The sequence below is a fragment of the Schistocerca nitens genome, chromosome 11 (assembly GCF_023898315.1).
Source record: "Schistocerca nitens isolate TAMUIC-IGC-003100 chromosome 11, iqSchNite1.1, whole genome shotgun sequence".
NCBI classification, from domain to species: domain Eukaryota; kingdom Metazoa; phylum Arthropoda; class Insecta; order Orthoptera; family Acrididae; genus Schistocerca; species Schistocerca nitens.
Genome location: NC_064624.1, coordinates 36,235,922 through 36,251,238, shown reverse-complemented (window position 1 = coordinate 36,251,238; position 15,317 = coordinate 36,235,922). Strand labels below are relative to the sequence as shown.

Here is a 15,317-nt window from a genome sequence, read left to right as displayed (position 1 = left end):
GTACTATCACAATTAATAAATAAAAATTTATATTACTCAAAAAGTTCTGCAATGAATTATGAAAACTTACCTTGCACTATCATGTATGTATCTTGTTGAGGTTTCCACCTGAAACATTTCAAGAAATGTAAAGTGATTTACAAATGATGAGACAGCAAATAAACACCATTATACTAACACCCACCAACATGTGATTGGTCCACAAAATGCTGTAAGTGAGGCTTGAAAATATCATTAGAGGAGACATGATAGAAGTGTTGCAATTACTGAAACAGAATGGTAGTAAGAATTCACTCTTCATTTTCTCCCTTTGTCTTCAGTACTGTATATAACAATACAAGCCAGTAATTGAGTTGTAATCATACTTCCTCCAACACTTCACAAAGAAAAGTGACCAAAAAATCTTTAATCTGCCATGCACTTGCACCTTGGGTGAAATTTTCGTTTACTTTTTCCTATTATGAAAACTGCCATTCACTGACAGTTGAATCGATCATCAGAAGTGACACATTTGATCCTTTGTGCTCTGGGCAGCCCAGACCAACTTGTAGAGGTGAGGAGTGACTTCTAAACCCAACCTTAAGTTCACATCCAAAACTACATACAGGCTTTGACCATTAAATATAGAAACATTAAAAAATATTGGCAAACTAAATACTTTCAGGCATTGTAAACGGACAGGTTAAAGTTGGCACAACAAAGTAGTACATTCACAGATGAAGAAATACCACGTTCAGAGAACTGTAGATTCTTCGCAGAGAACACAGGGAAAAAATTCATGAAACTACTCCAGGACTGTATTCATAAATGGCAAATCTATGTTGCAATTGGTACCAAATTTTTCCATTACCTCCAGAAAGACTCTCTCTCTGCAATAATTCAATATGTAAATGAGAGGTACACAATCATCAATTTTATTAAATTTTGTATCCTCAAACTGGCACAGAATGGAGGTGAGAACATTTTCTGCCTAAACTGCTATTAAACGTATTTATTCACAACTGGAATTACGACTTATGCCATTCTCAAGTGAGAGCTTACTATGAACTAAGTCAAAGCCATTAAATGTAACATCTGGCGCATGGGGAGTGGAAATTAAGATGTGCAGTATGACATGACTTTGATGGAAATTATTACATGAAGTACTACTATTGTATAGGCATACAGATGACAAAGACACTTGTCTTATAATGAATATGGAATTTGTAAACATGGTTGACACAAAGGAAGTGTTCTCAAACGGAATTACAAAGCATTCCTATGTCAGACTGAGCTATTACTTGAGAATCGTACAACCGCCAAATTAACAATTTTGAATAAATACATTCTGTAACAGTCCAGGGAGAAATTTTTTCATTTATAAACGTCTGCCTCACTGTGGATGTAAGAAAAAAGGAAAAATGATAAAAAAAGATATTTAGCAAAATTGTTAGCAGCGAACACCCCCCACCCCCACATACACCACCAAAAAGATATGAAGTCAACAATAACATGATTTGGGAATATCAGATAGCTTATGTGCCAATAGCAAAGCACAATTCCAAAAATATGATTAATTTCAGAGTCAGACATAGATACCTGTTGACATTGACCATTACCACTGAATAATAAAAGTAAGATTCCCGGCCTAGAATAACTGATAACTATGTTCACAGAAGATTCAAAGAAATTCCATGAAAATTCAAGTAGGAAGCAACTGCAGAAATTCTAAAATGCAAGATATATCAGAGATAGCTTAGGACAGCAAGGTCCTATGAAGGGCAAAATGATAAAAGACTAAAGGAGCAAAATACTATTGGAATACATTTGTAAAATTTTAGAAGCAAGACTGCTTTTATTCAATATTCTTAAAGAATCTGAAATACAGAAGACAACACGAGTCCTATTAAAAGAACTTCAGTCTCATTTGAGATATGAACAGACTTTAGCTAAGGCAATGGACTAACACCATTCTTCTTTCAGACCATACTTGAACAAGTGAACACTGAACAGATGGAGCAGTTGTCAGAATCTAATACCAGAAGTTGAATACTACTTAGAAAATGGATAATGTCAAAATTGTCTGTTCAAATTTTGTAGATAACTTAGAAATACTGACAGTGTAGAGAAAGCACAAAACAGATAGGAAGAGAAACAGTAGGAAAATCATTACTACTCATCTCCTCTGATAAGAAGCGGTGAAGCAGTAATGGCTAACAGGACTGCAACATCCCAATCAAATGCGAAGTATGGGAGTAACAGGGGAGACAAATTTAAGTATCTAGGAGAAGTCATGTAGCCAAAACTCCGACTTTCAAGGCAGTCATTTGGCCAGAATACACATCTGTTTCACAAATACTAATTTTAGAATCAACAAAAGATAGTGAAAATTACCATAAAAGAAAAGAGATTTGGAAACAGAACACCAGCAAAAACATTTAAATTCATAAGCAATACAGAAGTATAGATAAATATGTAGGAAAATAACTGGAGACAAAATTTGGCAAAGAAGGCTAATGAGTCTTAGCATACAGAAAAGAAAAACTGTACAGCAGTACTAAAAACATAAAAAAATAACTCATTGGCTTACAGAAGTGCACAAAGACCTACAAGGAACTTGTATAAATAAGCAAGAAATTGAATCAAACCAAATACAGAAACAGAATTGAGTTGATAAATTCTCCGTAGCAAAATAGTTCCAAGAAGACAAGATAGTAACTGGACATCAGGTGAGTGGAAAGAAAGAAAGAAAGAAAGAAAGAAAGAAAGAAAGAAGTGTACAGATGAAGTAGTAGCATAAAGAAATGTAAAACCTTAGCTGGCCTGTATTGCAGCAGGACAAAAAAATTTTTTTTTGTTCCACTCTTGCAATACCTTATCAGGAAGTCATAGTGATGGTGTATGTATTGCAAACAAATTATAGCAAGGAGGTCAAAGAGTCTCGGCAAATATGCTGACAACAGTATTCGGAGTATTTTGTTAAGCTACAGCAGTGCTCATAAATATTTTTGAGTTGCATTGTTATGCTGTCAGTACTGCTTGCAAGCAGTCACAAAAGAAAAACACATGGAAGTGTCACTCCATAAAGAGCTTCATGCTGCTGTGGTTTCGTATCTAGTGAACGAACAAGATGATACAACAACAATGTAAGCATATATTCCTTTAGCTGAAAATTACATAACTTGCCTTGATGGTATGGTATTCATTAACTACTATTTCTCACACATTCACTTAGTGATTGTTTACTTGTAGAGAATTAGAAGCATACCAAAACAGAACACTTGCTTGATTTGAGACAAGCTGTTTTGCTTGTCTTGAAGACTGGGAGGTAGCAGTCTAGTACTGCTATACAATATGGCACATCACAACCACTAACAAGTGTGCACAGTCAATGGCAAGAACAGGAAATAACAATAATCAATGAACCAAGGTCAGGTCATGCTTGAAGAAGAGCAAGGAAGAAGGACAGAAATATTTGTAAGCAATCAGCTGCTGCACCACGAGAAACATCTCACCATATTAGGCATGATCTCAAGCAACATCATGAACTATGCTGACAAGTCTATTGTAAAAAGTCACATAATAACAAGTGATCTACCTGATAAATGACAAACCCACTCAAATTCAAAAATTAGGGACAGGATAGAGTTTGGAGGGAAAACTCGAACTTAGAATGCCAAAGACAGGTCTAAGGTGGGGATGTTTCCAGTACAGTCACATTTCAGAAAATAGTATGATTCCATGTAGAAGAAAGAATATGTCAAATAATTGGATACTTCAGTAGGTCAATGATTCTAAACACACCTCTGCCTATTTTCAAAACAATTCTTTTCAGACCAAAAACAAACTTTTTGGGTGCATAAGCCAAAGCCTGGATCTAAATCCAGCTGAATGCCTCTGATATGCACTGAATTGATGTGTTCGTGATAGAAGAACAAGAATCAGTTTGCTGGTATCTTATTGAACCTATGGTCAGAACTCCCAATTGACGAATTACAAAAGCTTGTGGATTCAATGCCAAATTGATGTGCAGCTGTGATCAAAGACCATGGGTATGCACCAAATAGTGATTTGTTCTTCAGATCCCAAAATAGTTATATTCTTATACGGTGAGACCTACAAATTACTTTTCAGTCAAAAGAATTACATCTCTCTTGATGTAACATAACCTTATTTAAACTATATGTAGACTTGTACTAAATAGATTACAATTTCATATTTTTCAATTACTCATGGCAGTTTTTTCTATTATACACTTATGTTTATGTAAGTGAAACTAACGCTTTCTATAAAACATTTTTGAGTGTTACTGTAGTAGAACTGTATTTAGACCCATGGTGAGATGAAATGAGCAAATAGTAAACAACAGTGGCAGAGTACAAATAGTTTTGTTCTGCAGATCACTATACACAATCTGATGACCCTCTGGACAGCAGCAACATTCCTTAAGTACATTGTTTTATGTGAGCTCATCAGATCAAATCAAAATGCATTCAAATAAAATAACTACCATATTTTACAGACTGTAAAGTGCACCTTAATTTTCAAGCAATTTTTAAGAAAAGTACATTTTTACCACTCTTATCAATAAATTGCAAAGTCAGCCTACAAATTTCTCAGTTTATAAAACCAAAATGACCTTTAAAATCACTGAAATTCAATATCTGGACTTCCCTCTTTTCTCCACATCATTGTCTTCTTTATATGTAAGATGGTCTTCACTACTACTGAGAGCATTACTTATGCCATCCTTCATGAAAGATGTAACTGTGATATTTTCTCTCACCCTAGATCACAACAGCTTTATTGACTGAAACACTTGTTTGTTTGTAGATCATTATAAGACCCCCTTTGTCCTGATTTCATGTTGAGCTTAATCCATCATCCATTTGTTGCAATCCTCTTCCATATACACCTTAAATACGCTGAAGTGGCACTGAAACTGGTCTAAGCAATCGTATTCAAAGACCGAGACATGTAAACAAAGAGAATGACACTGCAGTCCGCAATACCTATATACGACAAGTGTCTGAACCACCTGTTTCTGCTGCGACAACGGCAGGTAATTGAGATTTAATTAAGTCTGAATGTGTTACAGCCAGAGCATGAGCGATGAGGCATAGAATTTCTGAGGTAGCAATGAAGTAGGGATCCTCTCATGTGACCATTTCAAAAGTGTACAGTGAATATCAGTAATCCAGTAAAACAAAAAATTTCTTACATCGCTGTGGTCGGAAAAAGATACTGCAAGAATGGGGCCAACAACAACTGAAGAGAATCATTCAATGTCACAGAAGCGCAATCCTGCAAATTTCTGTAGGTTTCAATGCTGGGCCATCAAAAACTATTAGCATGCAAACCATTCAACAAAACATCACTGATATGGGCTTTTGGAGCCAAAGGTCCACTTGTGCACCTTTGATGACTGCACAACACAAAGTATTATACCTCACCTGCAACTGTCAATACCGACAATGGACTGTTGATGACTGGAAACATGTTGACTGGTCAGACAAATCTAATTACAAATTGTATTGAGGGATGGAAGTGTATAGGTATGGAGACAGCCTCATGAATCCATGGACCTTGCTTGTCAGCAGGGTACTGTTCAAGCTGGTGTTGGTTCTGCAGTGGTGTTGTGGGGTGTGTGCTGTAGTTGTATGGGACCCCTGATACATCTAGATATGACTGACAAGTGACATGTACATAAGCGTCCTGTCTGATCAGCTGCATCCATTCATGTACATTGTGCATTCCAACAGAATTGGGCATTTCCAGCAGGACAATGCGACAACCCACACATCCACAACTGCTACAGAGTGGCTCCACGAACACTCTTCTGAGAATCACTTCTGCTAGCCTCCTAATTCCCCCAACATTAACATTATTCAGCGTATCTGGGATGCCTTGCAATGTGCTGTTCAGAAAAGATCTCCGCTCTCTTGTACTCTTGGATTTATGGTCAGCCCTGCAAGATTCATGGTGTCAATTCCCCCTCCCTCCCTCCCTCCCCCTCCAGCACTACTTCAGACATTAGTTGAGTCCATGGCATGTCATGTTGTGGCACTTCTGCATGCTTACTGGGGTCCTACATGATATTACACAGGTATACTAGCTTCTTTGGCTCTTCAGTGTAGTGTCAACATCAAGAAGTTGCAATTGTGAAGTAAGTCCTCCAGCAATAACAGCAAGATCTGTATTTAACTGTCTCAATTTCTCTTTCACAGAATTTTACAAATGACTACTCAAGTGATCTAGCACAAGAAGAGAACTCTTCTTCAATGAAGTGCCTTTCCTTCACTCCAACACACTGTTAATCCATAATTTTGTACCCGCCTCATCCATCCAACCCTTGTCATGTATGTAAACACCTGGGAGTATTTCAGAAGGTTCTGACATTGTTTAAAACTTGAAAATGATCACTGGATTTAGTTCAGTACCTTCAACGCAACATGAAAGAACAATAGTGTACTGCATTATTAATGTTCACTTGTTTTTATGGTTACTGTTTTAGCACCTTTCATGGCAACAATTTTGTTACTTGGCACATCAAGTCCATCATATTCACTATTTAGCTTAGTTCCACAATGATTTTCTTTCAATGTTGTATAATAGTGTGACAAAAAATGAAATGTCGTGTGATGAGGGCCTCCCGTCGGGTAGACTGCTCGTCTGGTGCAAGTCTTTCGATTTGACGCCACTTCGGCAATTTGCGTGTTGATGAGGATGAAATGATGATGATTAGGACAACACAACACCCAGTCCCTGAGCGGAGAAAATTTCCGACCCAGCCAGGAATCGAACCCGTGATGGAATGATAATACCCTCTCTTCACACTCTTATGGCATTTTATATGACGTTTTGGTCTTGGTTCACACGCAAAGTCCATGACACTTCATAAACCTGTAGCACCAAACATTTTCACCCTTAATATTGGTTAAGCTCCACTGTAGCACTAGCTTACAAGCATTTGTTTGAGTCATTTTTTTAGCAAATCCAGTACCATTTAGATGGTGTGCTTGAATCCATTTCAATATATACTCATCTAGTTTTGACGATTTTGTATTCAGTCCTCTTTTCTCACATTTGGCCTTCGTGTTCTGCAGTTCTTCTTTACTAGCACACCAATAGCGAATTGTTTTTTCTCTGTCGGTGGAGGAATGAAATGCTCCTCAGCTGCTGTGTTTCCTCATTCTTCTGCATATGCTAATACTTGCAATTTATAGCCCATATCATATGAATACATTTTATTTTTTCCATTGTGGAACTAGCTACAAAAGAAAATATTCTTCTGTTACCAATAACACAAATCACTTTCAGTTCAAGTTCACTGGCACTGTAGACTTCAATTATGCATCACAGGCTAGACAGCATTCTGGGTTTGTGATTGCAGGGCAGGAGGGAGACACTGTCAGCAAGTTTTTCAAGTTTGTAAATCCCTGTAACTCAAGTTTCTTGCATTGGTGCACTGCTGCTGCCAATTGAATCCAATAGATTTCCTTTTTTTTTGTCATCAGTCTACGGGCTGGTTTGATGCGGCCTGCCACGAATTCCTTTCCTGTGCTAACCTCTTCATCTCAGAGTAGCACTTGCAACCTACGTCCTCAATTATTTGCTTGACGTATTCCAATCTGTCTTCCTCTACAGTTTCTGCCCTCTACAGCTCCCTCTAGTACCATGGAAGTCATTCCCTCACGTCTTAGCAGATGTCCTATCATCCTGTCCATTCTCCTTATCAGTGTTTTCTCATATTCCTTTCCTCTCCGATTCTGCGTAGAACCTCCTCATTCCTTACCTTACCAGTCCACCTAATTTTCAAAATTCGTCTATAGCACCACATCTCAAATGCTTCGATTCTCTTCTGTTCCGGTTTTCCCACAGTCCATGTTTCACTACCATACATAGATTTCCTGCGGCATTGAATATATGGCCATTATTGGGCAACCACGAATTTTGACTCAAATGAATTTTATAATCCCTAATATATGATATCAAGTCTTTGTAAGCAGTGCTGGAAATTAATTTGAACAAATAAAGTAACTGAAAATTTGTCATGCATTCAAACTTTCAAATACTACAAGTAAGATAGAAATGTGAATCTAACATCAAATGCACAGGATTGACACCAAACATTTTTCACTTGACATTGAAACATGAACACCTATACATTTAAAAATTTGTTCTGGTGAACTATGTTCCTCCCAAGCAAAGAGAAATTCCAATAACCTGTTATCTATTGGGAATACTTTCCTGTGAGAAAACGCCGACAACTAACTGTAAAGGAGAATTTAAATTCACAATCGTACAACTTTTGCACTAGTATCTTTGAAGAATTTTAGGACTTTTCCAAGGTCACTGCTATGATGGCAAGTAGAATTTTTGTCACACATTTAAACATAATCATTAACTCATTGACAAACAAAAGATGAATGCGGCCAAAATAAGTGAGGGACAGCAATAAACAAAGATTCAACAAATCAAATATTGTAACTCTGCTGATTGATGTCTCAAGAAATCAGATGCATAGCAAACTGCTAATTTGTCACTTTCCAGCTATAAAATATTATTCACAAATATGGCATAGAGAAACATTAAAATTGAACTCAACAGTACTATATCAAACTGTGCATCTCAACTTTAGCAGTTTTTCATTAATTAATTTTTATAAACACTAATTACAATAATGCTAAGTTGTACTACTGGTAAGCCAAAACTGCCACAAGCATAAATAACAAATCAAACTGTACAGTGAATGCATTGTTTGTCTGGAACTCTACTTGATCCAGGGTATCTAAAATTTGACTAAAACTACTCAGTTAATTTGACCAGAGCTAAATATACTCCACAATTCCCTACACCAAAAGACAGCATATTTTACACTACACCCTTACCTTTATCCTTAGTGACTGTGTGTTAGATGCTTTTTGGACAAATTAACTATTATGCAGTGAGATCAAGATATGTCTAGTTCAATTCGTTGTAATTGGAACTTCATATCTGCTACATAGCACACTAAAGCACCATGTAAATGAGCATGAAATTACGATGACACAATTGTTTGTATAGAAATATTTCCATGTATTTACTTATTATAACAGTTGCATATGATGGTAGTTTATCATGTTTTCACTGATATTTAATGTAATATTTATCTTAGATTATTTCATAAGGTTCTAAAGTGACCACCATGGGGAGGTGCTTATCTCAAGCCAGGCTTCACAGAATCCTCACTAGAACACCAACTAATCCAGGAGGTACATTGAGGAAGGAGGGTGGGGAATATACAAAGACAGAACATGAGACACTGGAACTGCTCCGCAAAACTTACTTTCCTCAGTATGCTCTGGCTGATAACTTAGACCAGAACATGACCCCTGAAAGAAAATGGTTCTCAGGCACTTGAAGAGAGGACTGAGAATCGGTCAAGGAGTGCATCAATTTCAGGAAAATTCAATGGGCGATGGGAACATTCTTACCGTTCAAGTCACCTGGCCCTGATGGAATCTTTCCAGCTCTTTTGAAAGAAGCAGGAGAGAATCTTGTAAGAGTCTTGTGCAGGTTATTCAGGGTTAGCCTAGCAGCAGGAGTCATTCCCAATGCCTGGAGGGCAGTGAAGGTTGTCTTTATTCCAAAGCCAGGGAGAATTGATCATAACAAGGCCAAGGATATGAGACCAATCAGTCTGTCCTTCATTCTTAAAACATTGGAAAAACTGGTTAATGTACATGTTGGAGAGAAGAGGCTAACTAGGGCTCCTCTGCATTCACACAAACACACATACGAACCAGGTAAATCATGTGAGACAGCTCTGTCAAATTGCTGGTAGGGTGGAGAAAGCACTTCGCTTTCAAAAAACATCCCTCTGCATCTTCCTGAACATCACGGGGGCCTTTAGTAACATAAACTTTCATTCCATATATGAGCAGCAGAAGTGCATGACCTCGTGACCACTACATGTAGGTCGAATAGTGCCATGCTTAGTGGGAGGAGGGTAGAGGCCACTGTAATGAATGAAAAGATGGTAATTAACAGCACTAGAGTTTGGCCACAAGGAGGATTTTTGTACCCCTTATTGTGGAATCTAATGGTGAATTAAATCATTGAGGAACTAAATTCCAGACAATGCTTTTGCCAAGGATACACAGATGACCTGGTCAGGGTAATACTTGGTAAATTTACTGACACAGTTAGGAATATGGCATAAGGTGTGCTTGACATTGTACAAGACTGGTGCATTAAACAGAATCTAAGGGTTAATCCTAAGAAGAGTGTTGTGGTAGCATTCATGAAGAAGTGTATCCAACACTCAAGTTGGAATCTAAAGCTTTCCATTGAAATTACCTGTGAAGGGAATAGTGAAATATCTAGGATAAACTTAGATGAGAAACTAACATGGACCCCTAACATTAGGAGCATCTGCTCCAAAGGAAAAGGTTCTGTAGTGAGTACCAGAAGGGCTTGTGGCAAAAACTGGGGATTAAGCCCCGAGGGTATGCACTGGCTATACACCATGGTGATTAGAGTTAGGATCTCCTACAGGGCCATAGTGGGCTTGAAGAATGTAGAACAGCAGGTTGCAGCTAAGGAGCTTGCTACGGTGGAAAGACTGGCCCGCTTAACCATAACCGGCAGAATTAGCAGCACACCAACCACTGGGATGGAAACCATGCTGGACATGTCTCCACTACACATTTGGGTTAATATGAAGAGGCAGCAGACTCAAAACTGGTAAAAACTGATTCTCACTGGGATATCCACACACACACACACACACACACACACACACACACACACACACACACACACACACACACACACACACACACACACACACACACACACACACACTAAAACAGTGAGTGAGGCAAATACAGGAATGGCTGGGGAAATGCCGGTATACTATATAATAACTCCCAACACCTTCAACAAGCCTTATAATATAATAATTGGAAGCAGGGAACAGTGGGAAAAAACATTTTGACAACATACAGGGGACACTGTCTGGTTCACTGGTGGGTGGAAATCGGACCAAGGCAATGGGGCCAGGGTGTACAGGGTTCACCCAAAACTGGAGGACATCATCTCTTTAGGAAAACTGGCCTCAATATTCCAAGCTGCAATTACTGCAATCATGGCATGTGTGGAGGAGAATGTACGTAGGTGCTACAAGGACCGTAGTATCTACATCTATTCAGACAGCCAGGCAACCCTGAAATCATTGGCAGCTCCTCCACCAAGGTCTAAGGTGGTTGCAAAATGTCAGCGTTCTAGTGGAGCTACGGGGAAGCAATAGGGTAAACCTAATGTGGGTCCCTAGCCACTTGGGAATCGGTGGCAATGAACAAGCTGACAGATTGGCAAGGATGGGGGGCAAAGACTCCATTTGTTGGACTGGATCCTGTCCTGACAATCACCAAGACTATGATCAAACTAGAACTACAGAATTGGCTTAGAAGACAGCACACAGAATACTGGAGCAAGGTCTATAAGCAAAAACATGGGAAGATAATGATGCCAAAGCAGTGTTTTAAAAGAAACTCTAATCCTGGGCTCAAACAGGAATGAGATTAAACTCAAGGTTGGACTGATGACCAGCCACAGGAATTTCAAAAAACACCTACATACATTGGGTACAATGGAAGAAGACCCTAAATGTACCATCTGTGATGAGAGTGAAGAAACCGCATCACACCTAATCTGTAGAGGCCTCACACCTAATCTGTAGTTCTAATGCATGGCATTGGAGACAATGAGACAGAATTTTCAGCACATTGTGTCTAACAAAGATGTGGTAAAGGGACTCCTTGCACTATGTAAGGTCACTGGTCGCCTTTACTAGATATACAGGGAGCAATACCGCACAATAAACTGTTTCGGTGCAAGCAGTGGCCTGTTAGACCACAGCTGTTTTAGCTTCCCTGCCAAAATCAAATCAATCATCCTTAGTGAATTTGTGTTTAGGCATTTTTTGACAAATTAACTATTATGCAGTGTGATCAAGAGAGGTCCACTTCAATTGGTATGTGCTACATAGTAACCTCAAGCAAAATGTATATGAGGAAAAAAATGATGATCTCATCTGATATGACAAACTTGTTTGTATAGAAATATTTCCTTGTATTTACTTATTTTAACAGTTGCATGATGATGGCAGTTTATCATGTTTTCACTGATATTTAATGTAATATTTATCCAAGAATGTTTGGTAAGCTTCAAAGTGACCAGCATAGGAAGGTACTTATTTCAAGTTGTTTAGTTTCAATAAAAACAATGTACTTTCAATCACTTATTTTAATTTACTTTTGCATGATGTTTTGAAAATGACGAGCATGGTATGGTTTCTTGGGGTTATAAATAAGCCGTGCTGCTGTGCCTCATAGTCTTTGGAAATATATTTGTTTCTCACATAGTCTGGGCTGATGAACAGTTACTGCTAAGTCTGGGTAGGTTTTGACAGTAGTTGAACTGAAGTCTCTGGGCAGCCAACCAGTTGTGCCATTTGAACACTCTAAAATTGTATGGATGATAGGATTTTGGCATTTTCTCATTACATTCAATTCATTTATGTTTTTGAGACTGAAGAACTTTCACTTTGCACAACTGACAGTTCTTTTTTTTCTGTACTTTGATGGACAGTGACACAGCATCACTGATCAATTTATATTAACACATAGTTGAAACTTAGATTTTAGTTCTGATGTCACAGTAGCTTATATAGCTGAGGAATCTGCCAAGTATTCTTAGTCACACAATTTAACTGCATTTAGTATTTAAGCTTCCTATGTAAACCTATATAATTCAAGTTATTGACTATAAGTATGGCCGTTTCTATTTTAGTGTCTTACACCGACAGCATAGAGCATTCAGCTTAACTTTGCCACTGTGTTTACATTTCCTTATTTCCTTTCCACTGCATTTAACATCCGTTTAAGTAACTTGTTTATTTATGCATTAACTATTGAAATATATGCGTAACTTTATACTTTTAGATGTTGCTTGACTGACAAAATCTGCAGTAGACAGCTGGTGGTGTTATCAGGGTATATACTCAGTGCTGGATGGGCCTGACCTATGCATGGGACTGTAGAGGTACATTCCACCATCAGCTTTGTTCACCAGCCTGAAAACACACCATAGGACCAATTTCAGAACATTAATATTATACATCTTGAGTGAATTTTCTCAAGTAAGGGGTCAGCTCACAGAGTCAGTAATGCTATTGGCACACAAACTGAAGATAACAGACAAGGCCAAAATATTCAATTAGCCCTTCCAAATCAATTTCATCATGGAATTTTGTAATGGAGTTTGTCCTTTCAGTACCAGCACCAACATCAAAATGACAGATTTTGAGATGATCAATTTCTGTTGATTTTCTACTGTGTAGCCACTTAATAGAAATAAAGGGCAACTGGATCATATGACATGGCTGTACAATACTGCTCATATTACACTGAACTTGTTCCTTCTCTAACGGCAGCTTGTCAAATGTCTCAGAGGCCATGAAAGTTTTCTACTACTAAGTCACCAATCAATCATATTCTCAATGTCACCTGATAGATGCACATAATCATAGCAAAATGAAGCATGTGCATGAATAATGCTGTATGGCACATTTTGGAGTTTTTAGGAAATCAACAAAAAACATTAATAATATTATAGCAGATATGTACTGTTTGCAGATGCAGACTGTTGAAAATAGTTGGTTGTGCTTTTTAAAATTGCACTCAGGATAGGTTTTAGAAAATAAATAACTATTAAAATGGAAAGACAGTGTATAGCAACTGATATACAGCATTACAGCAGATCACTCTCTCTACTGTAATGATAAGGTTGCCTAGAATCTGAAAGTTTTAAAAGAAATTTATAACAAGATACAAACTGATATTTATTGTAAACTGATTACTTTGATCTTAAAAAAGCTATAGAACATGAGTTTGTTATCAAGTTGAGACCCATATCTGGCACATTAGACTCAGATGGCACACTGCATGTTTTCATGTTTTCATAAAATGCCTGTATTTTGATTCCATGTATTTCGTCACATCCAATAGATCGCTTTTCTTCTCCTTACAAGTTTCAGTACCCCATTGTAAAGCAACCAAAAACCGCAAGGCATCAGAATTTCTTTACTTCACGTTCACAACCATGTTTCAAAGCAAAATGTCTTTCACATGGATGAAGTATGCTTATGCCTCAATGATCGTCACTGCATAACTTCAACCAGAGCACACCAGTAATTTTCAAAGCTGGTGGCGTTTTGTGAACCTGCTCAATGGATCCTATGCCCTTGAAGTCTTCCGTCACCTCCTGAAGTCAGTTTTGAATGTTCTACACAGGCCTAAGCACTGACATGCTTCCATTCTAAAGGAGCCAAAATTTTGAGACTTATTTCCTCGATCATTGCAAAGTTCCTGTCACAAGGTAGGAAACTACGACTCAAACACAGAAACTTTTTATGTAGTTCTCCACAGTACTTGCAGATGACCAGACAGAAATGAAATGCTAAAACTCTTCAGTTATTGTTCTGCCCAACATGGTGGTCAGACCATATAACTAGTTTGCATTCCACATCTTCTTCAAGCATCACAAATTTATAATTGTGACAGGAAACTATTTTGGCTGAACCACACCTTGCACCAGATCCATCCCACATGGTTCATGACTTTGGTACTTAACTAAAACAGTCCAACTATGGCATTTCCAGATTTTAATAGAGAATTTGTTTTATTATGTGATGCATAAAACCACACACCAGGCTGTGTGTTATCAGAAGAGGTGGAATGTGTAGAACATCCAGTAGCTTACGCTCAAGGCAGCTGAAATCTGCAGAATGAAATTATCCCAGAATGGAGAATGAGATGTTAACCTTATTTATAGACTCAAATATTTCAAATTTTATCATTTAGAGTAATAACAGATAATGTGGCATTAAAATAGTTGACATGACGGGCAGCAAGACTAAGCGAATTTGAAGTTGAACTTATGCATGAAACAGAGTAAAAGCATGGCAATGCAGATAGCTGAAGCAGAAGAGTAGCAGTATTACATATTACTCAAAATATCAGGGAACTAAAACCCAAGTAGAAGTCTTAGATAGGAAAGTAGTAATGATAAAATGGTTGCAGTCTGTAGAAGGCAGCATTTCAGCTAGGAGTAAATTTGTTACAAGAAGGTCAGTATATAAGGGTCCAAGGAAAGTATAGAAGAAACTAACACCAAAGTTGATGCCGGTTTTGGAACCTGAGCACAAAGACTTGCCCATTAATTTGGAGTAAACACACCATCAGTGAGAGAACTTATGGAAGAAAAGCTTACATTTACATTTCTGTAACAGT

General features: G+C 37.8%; 1 protein-coding gene across 1 annotated transcript in view; it reads right to left on the bottom strand.

Annotated features, from left to right (window-relative positions):
- Nucleotides 1–15,317, bottom strand: part of LOC126213258 (zinc finger protein 708-like) — a 122,924-nt gene that overhangs the window by 54,326 nt on the left and 53,281 nt on the right. Inside the window, exon 4 of the mRNA XM_049940912.1 lies at nt 71–108. Coding sequence (XP_049796869.1) covers nt 71–108 — 38 coding nt within the window. The remainder of the gene's footprint in view (nt 1–70; nt 109–15,317) is intronic.